The sequence below is a fragment of the Nannobrachium achirus genome (genome assembly GCF_963921795.1).
Source record: "Nannobrachium achirus genome assembly, chromosome: 16".
NCBI lineage: Eukaryota > Metazoa > Chordata > Actinopteri > Myctophiformes > Myctophidae > Nannobrachium > Nannobrachium achirus.
Genome location: NC_137823.1, coordinates 58958438 through 58971754, shown reverse-complemented (window position 1 = coordinate 58971754; position 13317 = coordinate 58958438). Strand labels below are relative to the sequence as shown.

The window sequence follows — 13317 nt, the reverse complement described above, 5'->3', positions numbered from 1 at the left end:
GTGAAGCACCTTCGCCAGTCACAAGTGGTCAGCTGTAGCAATCGTGGGGGCGATTGGGGCGGAGCCGGCCTGGCAGTCTGGTACTGGGTTGGGGCCTCCATGTCGCCTCTTCTCAGCCTGGGCCTGTCTCCCCGGTGTTCATGACGTGCCGGGCAGGGGTTCTCCACAGGTCCACTGTAACCTGGTGATTGTCCAGTAATGCTGGGCTGCTTTGGGCGGCATGTCGCTTGGCATCCGCCGGGAAAATTCGAATGCAGCGATCCATCACAATTCAATCAATGGCCTGACCAAACAGGCACGGGTCAGTTGCATCACGGCTGCGATCTGCGCTCGAACGGGCTTGGTGGGGTCATAGGTCCATGTGTGAAACCTTTGAGCCCTGGTTTAGAGGTTGTGTCAAGATGGCCAAGATGGCCGCCTTAAATTTGTCATAGTCATTTACTTCATCGAGGGCAGGTCCCGCAGCAAGGGAGATCTCTCTTGGCGTCCCAGTCCCCCCACGGGACGCAGGTTAGCATTTCACCAGGTTAGCTTTCACCAGCGTCGGCAGGTTAGCCACAGGGGCACAGGTTAGCTTTTCACCAGCTTCCACAGGTTATCATTTCACCAGCGTTAGTTTTACTGAGGTTAGGGTTCGGTCCCGTAGAGTTTTACTGAGGTTAGGGTTCGGTCCCGTAGAGTTTTACTGAGGTTAGGGTTCGGTCCCGTAGGGACTCTACCTGCCGGCGCTCCGTCCTCCTGTGGGGACACAATCCTCCACAGGAGAATTGTGTCCCCGTCTCCAGGTTCTACCTCACGGCGCTCCGTCCCCTCGTGGGAACAGGTCCCCACTGCGGGGACGCGTCTCCGGGATGGCTCCACTCCATGCTATGAGGGCTGCTGGGTTCTGCTGAGGGAAACTGGACAACAGGGGCATTGTTTCTGTCTAATAGACCCCATGGACAGTTATTTGGGCTCAATATAAGCAGGAAAATTAGCCTAGATGTTTTTTAGGGCGGAGTTGACCTTTCTTGCTCATGTACAAGTAGATATAGTGGCGTACTGTACCATGCAAAGTGAGCGGTGCTCAAACAGTATCAAACAGGTACATATCTCCTTGTATGGACTGTTCTGTCTGTGAGATCAGCTATCTCCATACATAGTTCCATTCTCATACGGACACTCATACTTACCCATGTGACTTCAGATATGGACAAATTCTGCAAGATCCACGACATGCGTGGTACTCCTTATATTTGTTTATGCAGTATTCCTTGTTAGTCATGGCTGCCAGTTCCCCCTTGATGCCATTCAAGAGTTCCGACTTCTCCAGACCGTACCGAATAACCGCTAGCTTGCATAACACCTTGAGACCGGGGCTTAAGTCTAAGGTGCACAGGTCATCAGTGATACCGCCGCTTCTCCCTCCAAAGAAGAAGATACGATCTCCCACCATGCCACAGCTCATATCGTATGCACACGGGCCTTTGCCCTTGGGCTTTACCATTCTCCAGGAGGCTGTCTCTGAATTAAATTTCCACAGATCATTGTAGAAACCACAAAGCATGTACAGCTCTCCATTGTAGGCAAAAGCTGAATACGCGTAATAACGTACATGTAAACCAAGCTGTGGAATAGTCACGCTCTGCCAGCAGTTGGTCTCTTTGTCAAACACGCTGATGAGGTCCTGGTACACCTCCTTGTTCACTCCCACGCCTCCAAATACAAACATCTTTGTCCCGATGACGGTGGCAGTGTGATCACGCACAGGGGGTGGAGGAGTACCTCTGGTGTTCACTCTAGACCAGACCTTTGTGGAGGTGTCCAACTTGTACATGGTGTTGGTGAGTCCTCTCTGAACCCATACTGGCGTCAATCCTCCAAAGACGTACATGACCTTCCCCCAGACACAGGCGGAGTGTCCATTCCTGGCCACTGGAACAATCTCACAAACGCGAAGCTCTAACCATCTGTGGGTGTCGATATCAAATGCAGCGATAAACCCCCAACGGCAAACCGCACCCCAAAAATAGATAATGTGGTCTATCAGCACAGCTGTGCCGCTCGCCACACCAAGTACATCGCGGGGCTCAAGACATGGTCCTATTCGTCCAATCTTCTTGGGGGACAACGTCTTCCAGCGCAAAGACACTGTGTCTAAGATGTGCACGAGAACCCCGTCAAGCAGGTCGTCCTCATCGGATAGGTCGCCCTCAAGGCTATCGCTATCCTCGCTATCCCTGTCCCGCAGAGCCACTGTTCCAAAGCAGTACAACTTTAGCCCTACTGTTACAACAGTGCCATACAATCTAACATTTGCACATATGTCTCCTTCCAGATGTAAAGTCCAGTGCAACATTTCAAACACGGTAAAATACCAAACAATAGACGTCCTCAAGGTTCTTGACAACCAGTGGTCTTGATCATGGATAATACTAGCTATGGTATGCCCTTGGTTTCTGCACTGGTAATTTATACAATTCATCTGTCATCATGATGAAGTCATAAGTCAGCCATGCCCAAATATGGATTTTACGGGTCAGCTATGCCCCAATATGGAGTCTTTAATGTTTTAATTGGACAGCACCTCATGGCACATCACAGTTTTACCTGCATTTGCATGTGTTTCCATGAGTCCTTAGCCAGACGGCTCCCCTTCTCCGGCCCATTAAAGGAGCCAGGAATTAGATTTAGGGGTGGCAAAATCACAATTAATTTTTGTATTCTTGGACACACCGTCTATGATTGAGACATCAAGACAGTGACTTGGACCATAGTTAAAACAGCAGTGACAGTTAGCTGTCACAAAGTGAGCGCCACTTCCAACCAAATGGCCTGGTGTACAAGTTACACTACACCACGAGTCGAAAATAGCAGATCTAAAAGCTCACAAAGCCTCAGCTTGTTAGCTATTTTTGGCGAGGAGGTTTGGTATTGACGGTTTAAGTAGTAGAAATTGGTGAAATTGTCTAGAATCTGCACCCAGCTGCATTAAAAGACTTTTAAGACCTCTGTAGAGGGCGTGTCTTTCCCCTATCCCGGGGGTCAGCAACCCGCGGCTCTAGAGCCGCATGCGGCTCTTTAGCGCCGCCCTAGTGGCTCCCTGGAGCTTTTTCAAAAATGTATTAAAGGAGTAGTTCACCCCCAAAATGACATTTTTTCTATTGATTATTCACGCCATGGAGACTAGAGTTCAATAATATTTTTAGTTTTTTGTCACATTCCTAAGACAACAATTTGATTCAAGTAAATTTACCCCCATTGATTCCGGAACGAATGGGGGTAGATTTATTATTATCACATTTTTTTGTCTTAGGAATGCGACAAAAAACTAAACATATTATTGAACTCTAGTCTCCATGGCGTGACTAATCAATAGAAAAAAAGTCATTGTTACAGTTAGTTTGGGTAACTCAGTTAGATTGGGGTAGGAGCGCTTGTTTTTGTTCACCTGGATGTTCAACCCTAACCCTTACCCTAAACCTAACCCCAAACCTAACCCTAACCTCAGTAAAACTGTGCCTAAACCTAATCCTAACCCTAACCTCAGTCAAATTATTCCTAGTTCCCTGAAGGAGGCACCGCCTGCTCCACCTTGTGACCAAAAACGAGCGCTCCTGTTCTCAATCTAACTGAATCTCAAATTAACTGTGACATATATATATTTTTGGTTTTAATAAGGTTCCTGTAGGAGGACAAACATGACACAAACATTCTTAATGCTTTCCAATGCTGTAGAAATGTAATGCTCATTATGTATTTGTAGCCTACTTAGTCATTTTGACAGTAGGCTGATATAGCTAATATAGACTTTTAATATATTGTCACTGTCAGGCAGAAACCTTCTATCTCCAAGTTTCAAATTTGTATGAGTGGCTTTGTGTGTCCCATGTCCATATATGGTCATTTCAGTCCAGAATAAACAGGTTTTTTCAAAAACAAAACGTGTGTCCCATGTCCATATATGGACATTTCAGTCCAGAATGAACAGGTTTTTTAAAAACTGTCACCTCATGTCCATATATGGTCATTTCAGTCCAGAATGAACAGGTTTTATCTGTCCCGTACGACCAGAATATCAGTCCAGAATGAAGTTTTTTGGAAAAACAAAATGTGTGTCCCATGTCCATATATGGTCATTTCAGTCCAGAATGAACAGGTTTTATCTGTCCCGTACGTCCAGAATATGTGTGTAGTGTCCGTCCCGGTCTGATGATTGGATACTTTGAGGATTGGTCAAGCTTCACATGACAATTCGGCCCTCCAGATAAAATCATTCATTCATTCATTCATTCAGAATATAAAGAATGTACAGATCACAGAGTTCATAACTCTAGAACACATAGAATAACAGTTCACCGTTTCACTTCGAAACGAGGTTTGATTTTTTTAAGTAAAGCCCTGTTTCATCATACAAGACTGACGCACAAAAGTAGTGAAAACAGCAGATCTACAGTGTGCTTGTAGATCGGCTGTTTCCACTAGTTTAGTTAACAACGCTCGTGTCACGTCACACACAAAGGTAGATCTGCTATTTTCACAATAGAACCGTGTTATACAAAATTCCTCAACTCTTAGTGCTCGTCAGGGTGCCGGGGTCCCCAGTTAAAACATGATTATTTTGGGGGTCACGGCCTGAAAAGGTTGAGAACCACTGGCATACACTACCTGTCTTTGGGCATTGCGCATAGGAGTAAGCCACCTGTTATTGAGATGAATTATTGTTATATAGTCCTGGAAATTGGGTCAAATATTCTGGAAAAGTTTTGGAAATGAATTGGTAAACATGTGTGGGAACCCTGTATACATATTGAGCTATATTTTCGTCCATGTCTTAACTCCTTATCCCTAAACATCTTACTATTTTGAAAAAAATTATATAGTTTAACTATAGTCGATTTACATCGTCAGGTTGTGAGCTTGTAGATCGGCTATTTGGAGAAAAAAGATTGTCTTTGAAATGTGAGAGAAGAGAATGATTTCTCACTCAACAGTAAACAAACCAACATAACATTTAAGTGTATAGAGGGTATCTGCACATTTCTAAAGTGACAATTTAAGGACTCTTCACAGTTTTTCCACAATTGTTAACACACATTTTTCACTACAATAACGGCTTTCTCAAAACTGCACACACAAAACTGAAAACCTCACACAAAATGCTGTAACACTTTATAATAACTATCCGTTATAAGTAGTTAATAGACCATTATCAAACCGTTTGTTAACGACTTGTTAATAATTTGTTAATAATTAGTTAAGGGTTAACTTTAGAATAACGTCCCAATAACATAATCAACTATTAACACATACTTAACTTACTGTTCACAGATCAGTTGTTATCGAATATACAAGAGACACTTTGTACACTTTTATTTTATTATTTCCAAAATACACAAACATGCATGGTGATGAATGAATGGTGTCTGAAATAACAGAAATAATAAACATGAGGATATGGAGAAAAAGCATACACAGCTGTTCTTATCCTAACTGGGACAATTAATTTAGGTAGGAACAATTTACTGCTAAATGTAGCTTTAGCACACAATCAAAACTAGAAGCAGTGCTCTTCCGAGCACAGGTCTCCACCAGGTGTGGTATGTTGGTTGTGGGTGTGCATTGGGTGGTATTGAATTAGGTGGTTATGAATGAGCGGGGTCAAACGCAATCCAAGGTGAGTGGACAAGTTAGCTTCAGAGACAGTGAAGTGTCAAAAAATGTTTGTCAAAAAAACAGCCTCATGGTGGCGCTATAAAAGGCTGATGTGAAAAATGCAGGGAAAGGGTTTTTCCTTGGCCTCTAGGGAGTGCGCTTACAAAGTTTGAAACTGATCGGTGGAGTTATAGGTAAAACGACAAATCGGCCTGTTATAGCGCCACCATGAGGCTGATTTAAAAAAAAATAAGTGGCATTTCTTCCTCGGCCTAGTGGGAATGTGTGTGTGCGATTTCATGAAAATTGCACTTTGTGTTTGTGATTTGAGGCGTTTTGTTCAAAACGGCTCAATCCTACAAACTTTGGAAGCCAATCTTAGCCAATCAGGATGGAATATGCAAAATCGGACAGATCCATGTCGATCACATGACTGTCGAGATTCTGCCTACCGATTTGTAGGATTTTTGGACAAAATCTGTAAGAGTAGTGCACAGAAATGTGTTTTGCAAACATTGGCCTCATGGTGGAAAAATGTGGGTCAGACTCAGAGGTTCTGAATTGGCATCCAGGGAGTGTGTGTGCTCATTTTGGCAGCGACCGGGCCAACGGTGACTGAGATTAGGTGGTAACAAGGTTTTACTTACCCTACGCTTTCTTTAATATCTCTCCTTTTTTGAACTTGTACAATAACCATTTTTTTTTTTAAATCAAATGTTACATGTCCTGAATGTTGTCCTCCACTGTTTATAGTCCAGAATGTTCAGTTCCTGGTAATTGCCTTTTTCGCAGCAACCAGAAGGATCTTAGTCGTGTGTACAGACCCCTCCATATGACCCATGTACTGTATAGTACCAGACCCCTCCATATGACCCATGTACTGTATAGTACCAGACATGAATGGGGAATTTCATATCCCAGAACCTCACATATAACCGAGTGTGTGACATCCCAGAAAGTAATTCATGATTTTGTTAAGTTTGGAACCGGAGGAGACAACAATGTATCTTTTGGGTCTCAGCTGAAAACATTTTGGAACCAGGGCTCAACCTGTACTGAATTGTCACCATAGCTCTCTCTCTCTCTCTCCCGGTCTGTCTGTGTCTTTGTTGTCTGGCGTTGGCAGGGCTGGAAGAAGGAGAGGGTCGTTGCCGAGTTCTGGGATGGAAAAATCATCCTGGTTCTACCAGACGATCCCAAATACGCTGTTAAAAAGGTGGGGCTTTAAAGACCCAATGAAATGACTATTTAGGGTATTTTTATTTTGAAGTTTCAGTTTGAAAAGGAAGCCTGTGTGTTTCTGAACCAATCCGAGGGGACCAGCCCTTCAGGGGATGGGATTTAAAATCTGAGTAATGGGAGGCAGCAATGGGAAACAAACAGGTGAATGTAATCAAAGGTTCATTTATATGCAAGCGGACCTGTCGATGTCATCACTTTTTGAATTTCTGTTCACTGGAAGTAATGAAGAATGGCCTATTTAGGGACCTTTGAATATACACAAATATTTAGGGACCTTTTGATATACACAAAAATGGTTTCTTTTCCTTCTTTTTTTTTTTTGCATCTAGTGTTAGGAATGCCCATATGATTACCACGGATAAGCACTTTTCTCCTAATGCCATTGTTTGTGTGCCAATGATGATCAGATTGACATTTGTTTTAGAGTAAAAGATTGACCTGTAAAGGCTCCCATCTGTTTTTGGCAGGCTGAGGATGTGCGTCGCGTGGCAGACAACGAGCTGGGCTTCCAGAATCTAAGCAGCGTCACACAGGCCACCACCTATCTGTTCATCAACACGGAACAAAAGGTGGTCGGCTGCCTCGTCGCTGAACACATACGACAGGTGTGTGTGTGTGTGTGTGTGTGTGTGTGTGTGTGTGTGTGTGTGTGTGTGTGTGTGTGTGTGTGTGTGTGTGTGTGTGTGTGTGTGTGTGTGTGTGTGTGTGTGTGTGTGTGTGTGTGTGTGTGTGTGTGTGTGTGTGTGTGTGTGTGTGTGTGTGTGTGTGTGTGTGTGTGTGTGTGTGAGAGATATATCGGATCGATCATTGCGTATGGAGATGCATATTGAATCTCTCTCGTCAGGATGACAAGAAATGAGAACGCTAATTAAACGGGCATCGATCCTGGAGGCTTACTTTAATGTGCATCGTGAATAATAATGTCTGTGACATCATGTCACAGATTAGGGGTTTCCATTCCTTCTCACAACTTTAGATTAGACAGATTTACAACAAATGCATCAGTGTACTGTATAGTACAGCTCTAAGGTAGACAGTTCATCAGTGTACTGTATAGTACAGCTCTAAGGTAGACAGATGGATAGATAGAGTGTACTGTATAGTACAGCTCTAAGGTAGACAGATGGATAGATAGAGTGTACTGTATAGTACAGCTCTAAGGTAGACAGATGGATAGATAGTGTACTGTATAGTACAGCTCTAAGGTAGACAGATGGATAGATAGAGTGTACTGTATAGTACAGCTCTAAGGTAGACAGATGGATAGATAGTGTACTGTATAGTACAGCTCTAAGGTAGACAGATGGATAGATAGTGTACTGTATAGTACAGCTCTAAGGTAGACAGATGGATAGATGGATACCTTTATTATCCCACAGAGGAAATTCAGTTGCCCAGAGGCAGCACAGCAGTTAAACGTTACAAGTTACAAAGAGGTAAGAAAACCGTTGTGTACAGTAAAAAAAATACGAAGAATATAAACCAAGAAACATTCAACGCTCACACACAAAAAGAGCAATACTTAAAAGCACAACTTAACAAAGCAGTGCCAAACAAAAAGTATTCATAACAGTCAATGCTAGTCAGAGCAACACAAGTATCACACCACCATATCAACACAGCAATAGTACTCAATACTACCAACACAACCCAACAGTGCAGGGCCAACAATAAGAAAAGTGACCATTGTCAATGCAAATAATCAAGAATAAAAAAACTAAACAAAAAAAACAAGAAAGGATGCCACAGCAAGACGCAGCGTTCCCACGGTCATGAAATTCCTGGAAATATTTTGAAATTAGAAAAATATTTTTCCAGTACTGGAAAAGTTTGGGAATTGATCAAGGGTCCTGGAAGGTCCTGGAAAAATTTGCTGTGTATTGTCTTTGGTTATTGATTTTGTTAATGCCTCTGAAATGCCAAATGAAACATTGGCCAAATTGTCAAATATTAGAGGCAGAAATTGTGAAAATAGCAGATCTACATGCTCACAACGCCTCGCGTTGCGAGGCGTTGTGAGCATGTAGATCGGCTATTTTCACCATGAAACCGTGTTAAACAAAATTCCTCAACTCTTAGTGCTTGTCAGGGTGCCGGGGTCCCCAGTTAAAATATGATTATTTCGGGGGTCACGGCCTGAAAAGGTTGAGAACCACTGGCATACACTACCTGTATTTGGGCATTGCGCATAGGAGTAAGCGACCTGTTATTGAGCTGAATTATTGTTATATAGTCCTGGACATTGGGTTAAATATTCTGGAAAAGTTTTGGAAATGAATTGGTAAAAATGGGTGGGAACCCTGTTAAAGGTAATGAGTAACCATGTGCACAGACCTACAGTATGTACAGTGTGGCTGTAATGCTGTGTGGGTTTTAAACGGGTGCGTCTCTTTGTCTTCCTTGCGCCAGGCGTTCCGTGTCCTGGACCAGGCCGACCAGAGGATGAACCGGGAGGACTTCATGGAGCACCACAGGGCCTGGTGCTGCTCCTCCACGCCAGAGAGGGCGCTGTGTGGGATCAGCCGCATCTGGGTGTTCAGCCTGGCGCGGCGGCAGAACATCGCCACGCGCATGCTGGACACAGTCAGGTAGCGAGAGCCGCTTTCTACCACTTGTTGTGGTCACATGTTCAGATACTGGATTCTGATTGGCTAAATACAGTGGTAAATCAGTCAACAACCTTTAGTTGGCTCATGGACCCCGCCCACTGTTGTGTTGCAGTTGATTGTAACTAAATAAGCTTGCAAGTTACAACTGTGTTTTCTTTCATTTATATGTAGAAGTGGTAGAAAAGCAATTTACCATTCGAGGGTCATGGGTTGTTGGCTGATTTACCACTGTTTCAGGGTTGTGGCACGAGGCGAAGCCGAGTGTCAAACAATCAACAATCAGCCAACAATCCACTCCCTCTCATGGTAAATGGCTTACTTCACTGTCCTCACAACATCATGCGATAAGACGGTGTTTCTCAATCTTTTTTGGCTTGAGTACCCCCTTTCCATGATTTCTGAATCCAAGTACCCCCTTTACCCGACAGCATTTTGATTATAAAACTGCAATTAAAATATAAATGATTAGTGGTATATGATGCTATGATAACCCCCCATTTCAAGAATATGAAAATAACAAATGGAGTGAAAGAGTTTCAAACGGTTTCTCCTTTTCTCATTTTCAACACTGGGGTCATAAACTTTCAGTCACTTTAAAACGTATCCCAGTTGCCTGGTACCATGTCATTTGGGTTGGCAACTCAGGCTAATATCAAGTTTCTCCATGTGTCTTCATTAAACATAACAGTAAATGTTTGTTCCCCTCCTAATTCTTTAACTATGAACAAGCATGATTTATTCTAGTTTTCCTTTTTAAGGGCATTTTCTGGAGTACCTCCAGAAAATGCCTGGGGTACTGCAGTACCTCCGCGTACCCCTAGGGGTACACATACCCCCATTTGCAAAACACTGCTATAAGAGTTTAGTTTGCTATAGGCTTTCTAGCTGGCTTGCAGGTGCCAATCAAACACCAAACTCCTTCCTGCATGCTGTCTAATCCTAACCTCGCCTACCAGGCTTTCTGGGGGAAAAGCCTGGTGTTCGTTCACAACAGGCCGTTTGGTTTCCGCCTAAATCGCGGAAACCACTAGAAGAAGCGGCGTCGCTTTGATTTGGTTCCCCCGTTTGTTTCCCCAATCCCAATTAAAATGCTCGAGTAGCCTAGTGTAGTCTTTCCAGTTGCTACGAGTTGGACTAAAAGATGCATATACCAAACTCATTTTTCAAAAGCAAAACTACTCCGCATCAAGGAGTTTATTAGGTAGGCCCTAAAAGTATGTCCTTGAGTGCAGGGGAATTATTTTGGGTTAAACCTGTTTCCGGTGGATAGTTCCGGCCAAATTGTAGTCTTTGAGTACAACAATATGACGTGTTGTGGTTTCCGCTCCTGACCGGTTACAAGCTCGAAAAGAGAAGTGATCCCAGACTAGTCTAATCCACTTTATGAGATCTACAGTATCCAAAGGTAATGAATTCCTCTCTTCAATTGAAGCTGTACAACTGTTGCCTCGTGGTTTTACAATCAGTTCATGTAAAACATAAATGTATTTTCCAGAGATTCTCTTAATTGCACCAACATGGGTGCACAGTAAGTTCATAAGGATCTCTACATCTGTCTGTTCCATGCAGCGCACCTGTGCTGCGTGCACCTCACTCATGCAGATAACGCCACACCTATGATGTGCATGCATACGCAAGCAGTGCACAGACCACGTCGGGACCATGGCATCTAGCTGCATGGCGGGCCATCCCTCATACTGCGTTCACTCATTCCTCCTTCCCATTATGAGGTCTGGACTTCAGCAGAGAGGCACAGAGTATGAGAAGTTGGCCCCGATCATTTTCCGATCGGGGCCAATCTGACTGCGTTTCAACTGCTGTTCGCACAACAAGTGAAAAGCTTCCCCTGATTGGTCCATGTGTAGATGGTGACGTAGATGCTTGCTGCAGCATTTTCAAAACAACATGGCTGCCCTCGATGCAACAAGTGTAACAGTTCAGGTCTTTGCACACTGCTGCGTTTCTCGGGCCGAATATCGGAGTGAATTTTGGAACACGTGAATAAAAAAATCAACCTCGCCTTATGTCAATCACGTTTGCACACTGCCGCCCGTTTCATATTTATTTTCGGACCAGGGTTGATTTTTTTTTTTTCGATTTTCGCAACTGTTGCCACTGAGTCCCTTGCTCTCTCTCTTTCCTCTCTCTCTTCCTGGCCTCCGGATTTCGGATTTCCAAAACGCAACGAAAACACGCCGTGCAGCGTGCAACCGGCTTTAACACTGAAACAATTAAACAAGCAATAAGTGAAGTTATTTCAGAGTTGGAATCAATTACAACAATTACAAAGGAACACGGGGGATGCGCTAGCGGAGTTCATCGGCCGAAAAGACGTGTTTGTTTGCCGTTCTGCCGACTGGCTGAGAGATGTTTTGCTACGCTGATTGGTTAGAGGAGTCTGTCTGTCAAGGCAAGTACTCCTGCCCACTTTTCAAGCTGCCTATTAGCCCAATTATATTTTGGGAAGGAACGAGTGAGTGAGTGAGTGAATGCACAGTATGAGGCTGGCTGGCCAGGCTACATGGCATCACCTATGATGCATGTGCACGGGAGAGATCGATTAAATCCCACATCTGACTGCCCCTATAGCTGCTATGTTGTCATGCTATTATATTATACATAACATATTAACATATTTCTTACACATATTGGGGTGTGCCTCCTGGTGTGAATATTTGCGGTGCACGTTTATGATCTTGAAAATTAAAATAATTAGCAAGCAAAGCATAAAGATCCTTCTCGAAAAATTAGAATATTGTGTAAAAAAGCATTGCAGATGCCATAGCAACCCAAATCATAACTGACTTTGGAAACTTCCCACTGGACTTCAAACAACTCTGACTTCAGAAGGTTGACATTTCTATTATAAATCCTTGTGTTGAGTGGTCTCGTATAATATTGTAATATTTTGAAATATGGACTTTTGATATGAGATGTATGCCATAAAAATTCAAAGTTTTAACAAAAAAAGGTTTGGAATAATTCACTGAATGTCCAATGTATTTAGAATATATGAAAGTTTAAAGAAATATATGAAAGTTTCAAGAAGATTCTGATTTACTTTCACACAATATTCTATTTTTGAGCGGTGGTCACAACGCTCCTATACGTGGCCGTGTGTGTGGGTATGTCTGTCTCCGTCCGTGTCTGTCTGTCTGTCTGTCTGTCTGTCTGTCTGTCTGTCTGTATGTAGCCTGCCCTACAGTACCTTTTATGACCACACATGTTAAGGGAGGGGCGCTGTTTTCAGGCCAGGCACACACACGCACACACACACACACACACACACACACACACACACACAGGGGGGAAGGGGGGGGGGGGGGGGGGTAAGAGGGTGCTGTTGAGACTAGCCTGGGCGGGCGGGGGGGGGGGGGGGGGAGACAGAATTCATAGATATAGAACACATAGAATTCATAGATCTAGAACACATAGAATTCATAGATATAGAACACAGAATATGTACAGTACAGTACAGGGTTGGTGGGTAAACCACCGCTCAGTTCACACGGGTGTGATTTTTTTGGAGAAGGATCTGTATGTGTTGTGGTCCTATGAACTTCTCCAGTATGGAGAATCTAAATATTCATAACATCAGGTATTATTTTCATTTGAGTTGGGCTCTTTCAGAAGTGGCCCAAAGACCTGTTTGTTCCCCGACTTCCCTGGTGTAACAATGATTTGTTTAACTCTCTTCAGGAACACCTTCATATTTGGCGGCCATCTGACGAAGGAGGAGATCGCCTTCTCTGACCCCACCCCCGACGGCAAGCAGTTCGCCACCAAGTACAGCAACACGCCCACCTTCCTCGTCTACAACTTCATCGCCTGA

The 13317-nt window shown here is 43.7% G+C and overlaps 1 protein-coding gene across 1 annotated transcript in view; it reads left to right on the top strand.

Moving 5' to 3' along the window:
• The window catches only part of LOC308301171 (uncharacterized protein), a gene marked incomplete at its 3' end in the record, with an annotated part of 64663 nt that extends 51346 nt beyond the window's left edge, over positions 1–13317 (top strand). The window contains exons 16-19 of the mRNA XM_080745064.1: positions 6761–6850; positions 7344–7481; positions 9286–9464; positions 13185–13317. Coding sequence (XP_080601190.1) covers positions 6761–6850; positions 7344–7481; positions 9286–9464; positions 13185–13317 — 540 coding nt within the window. The remainder of the gene's footprint in view (positions 1–6760; positions 6851–7343; positions 7482–9285; positions 9465–13184) is intronic.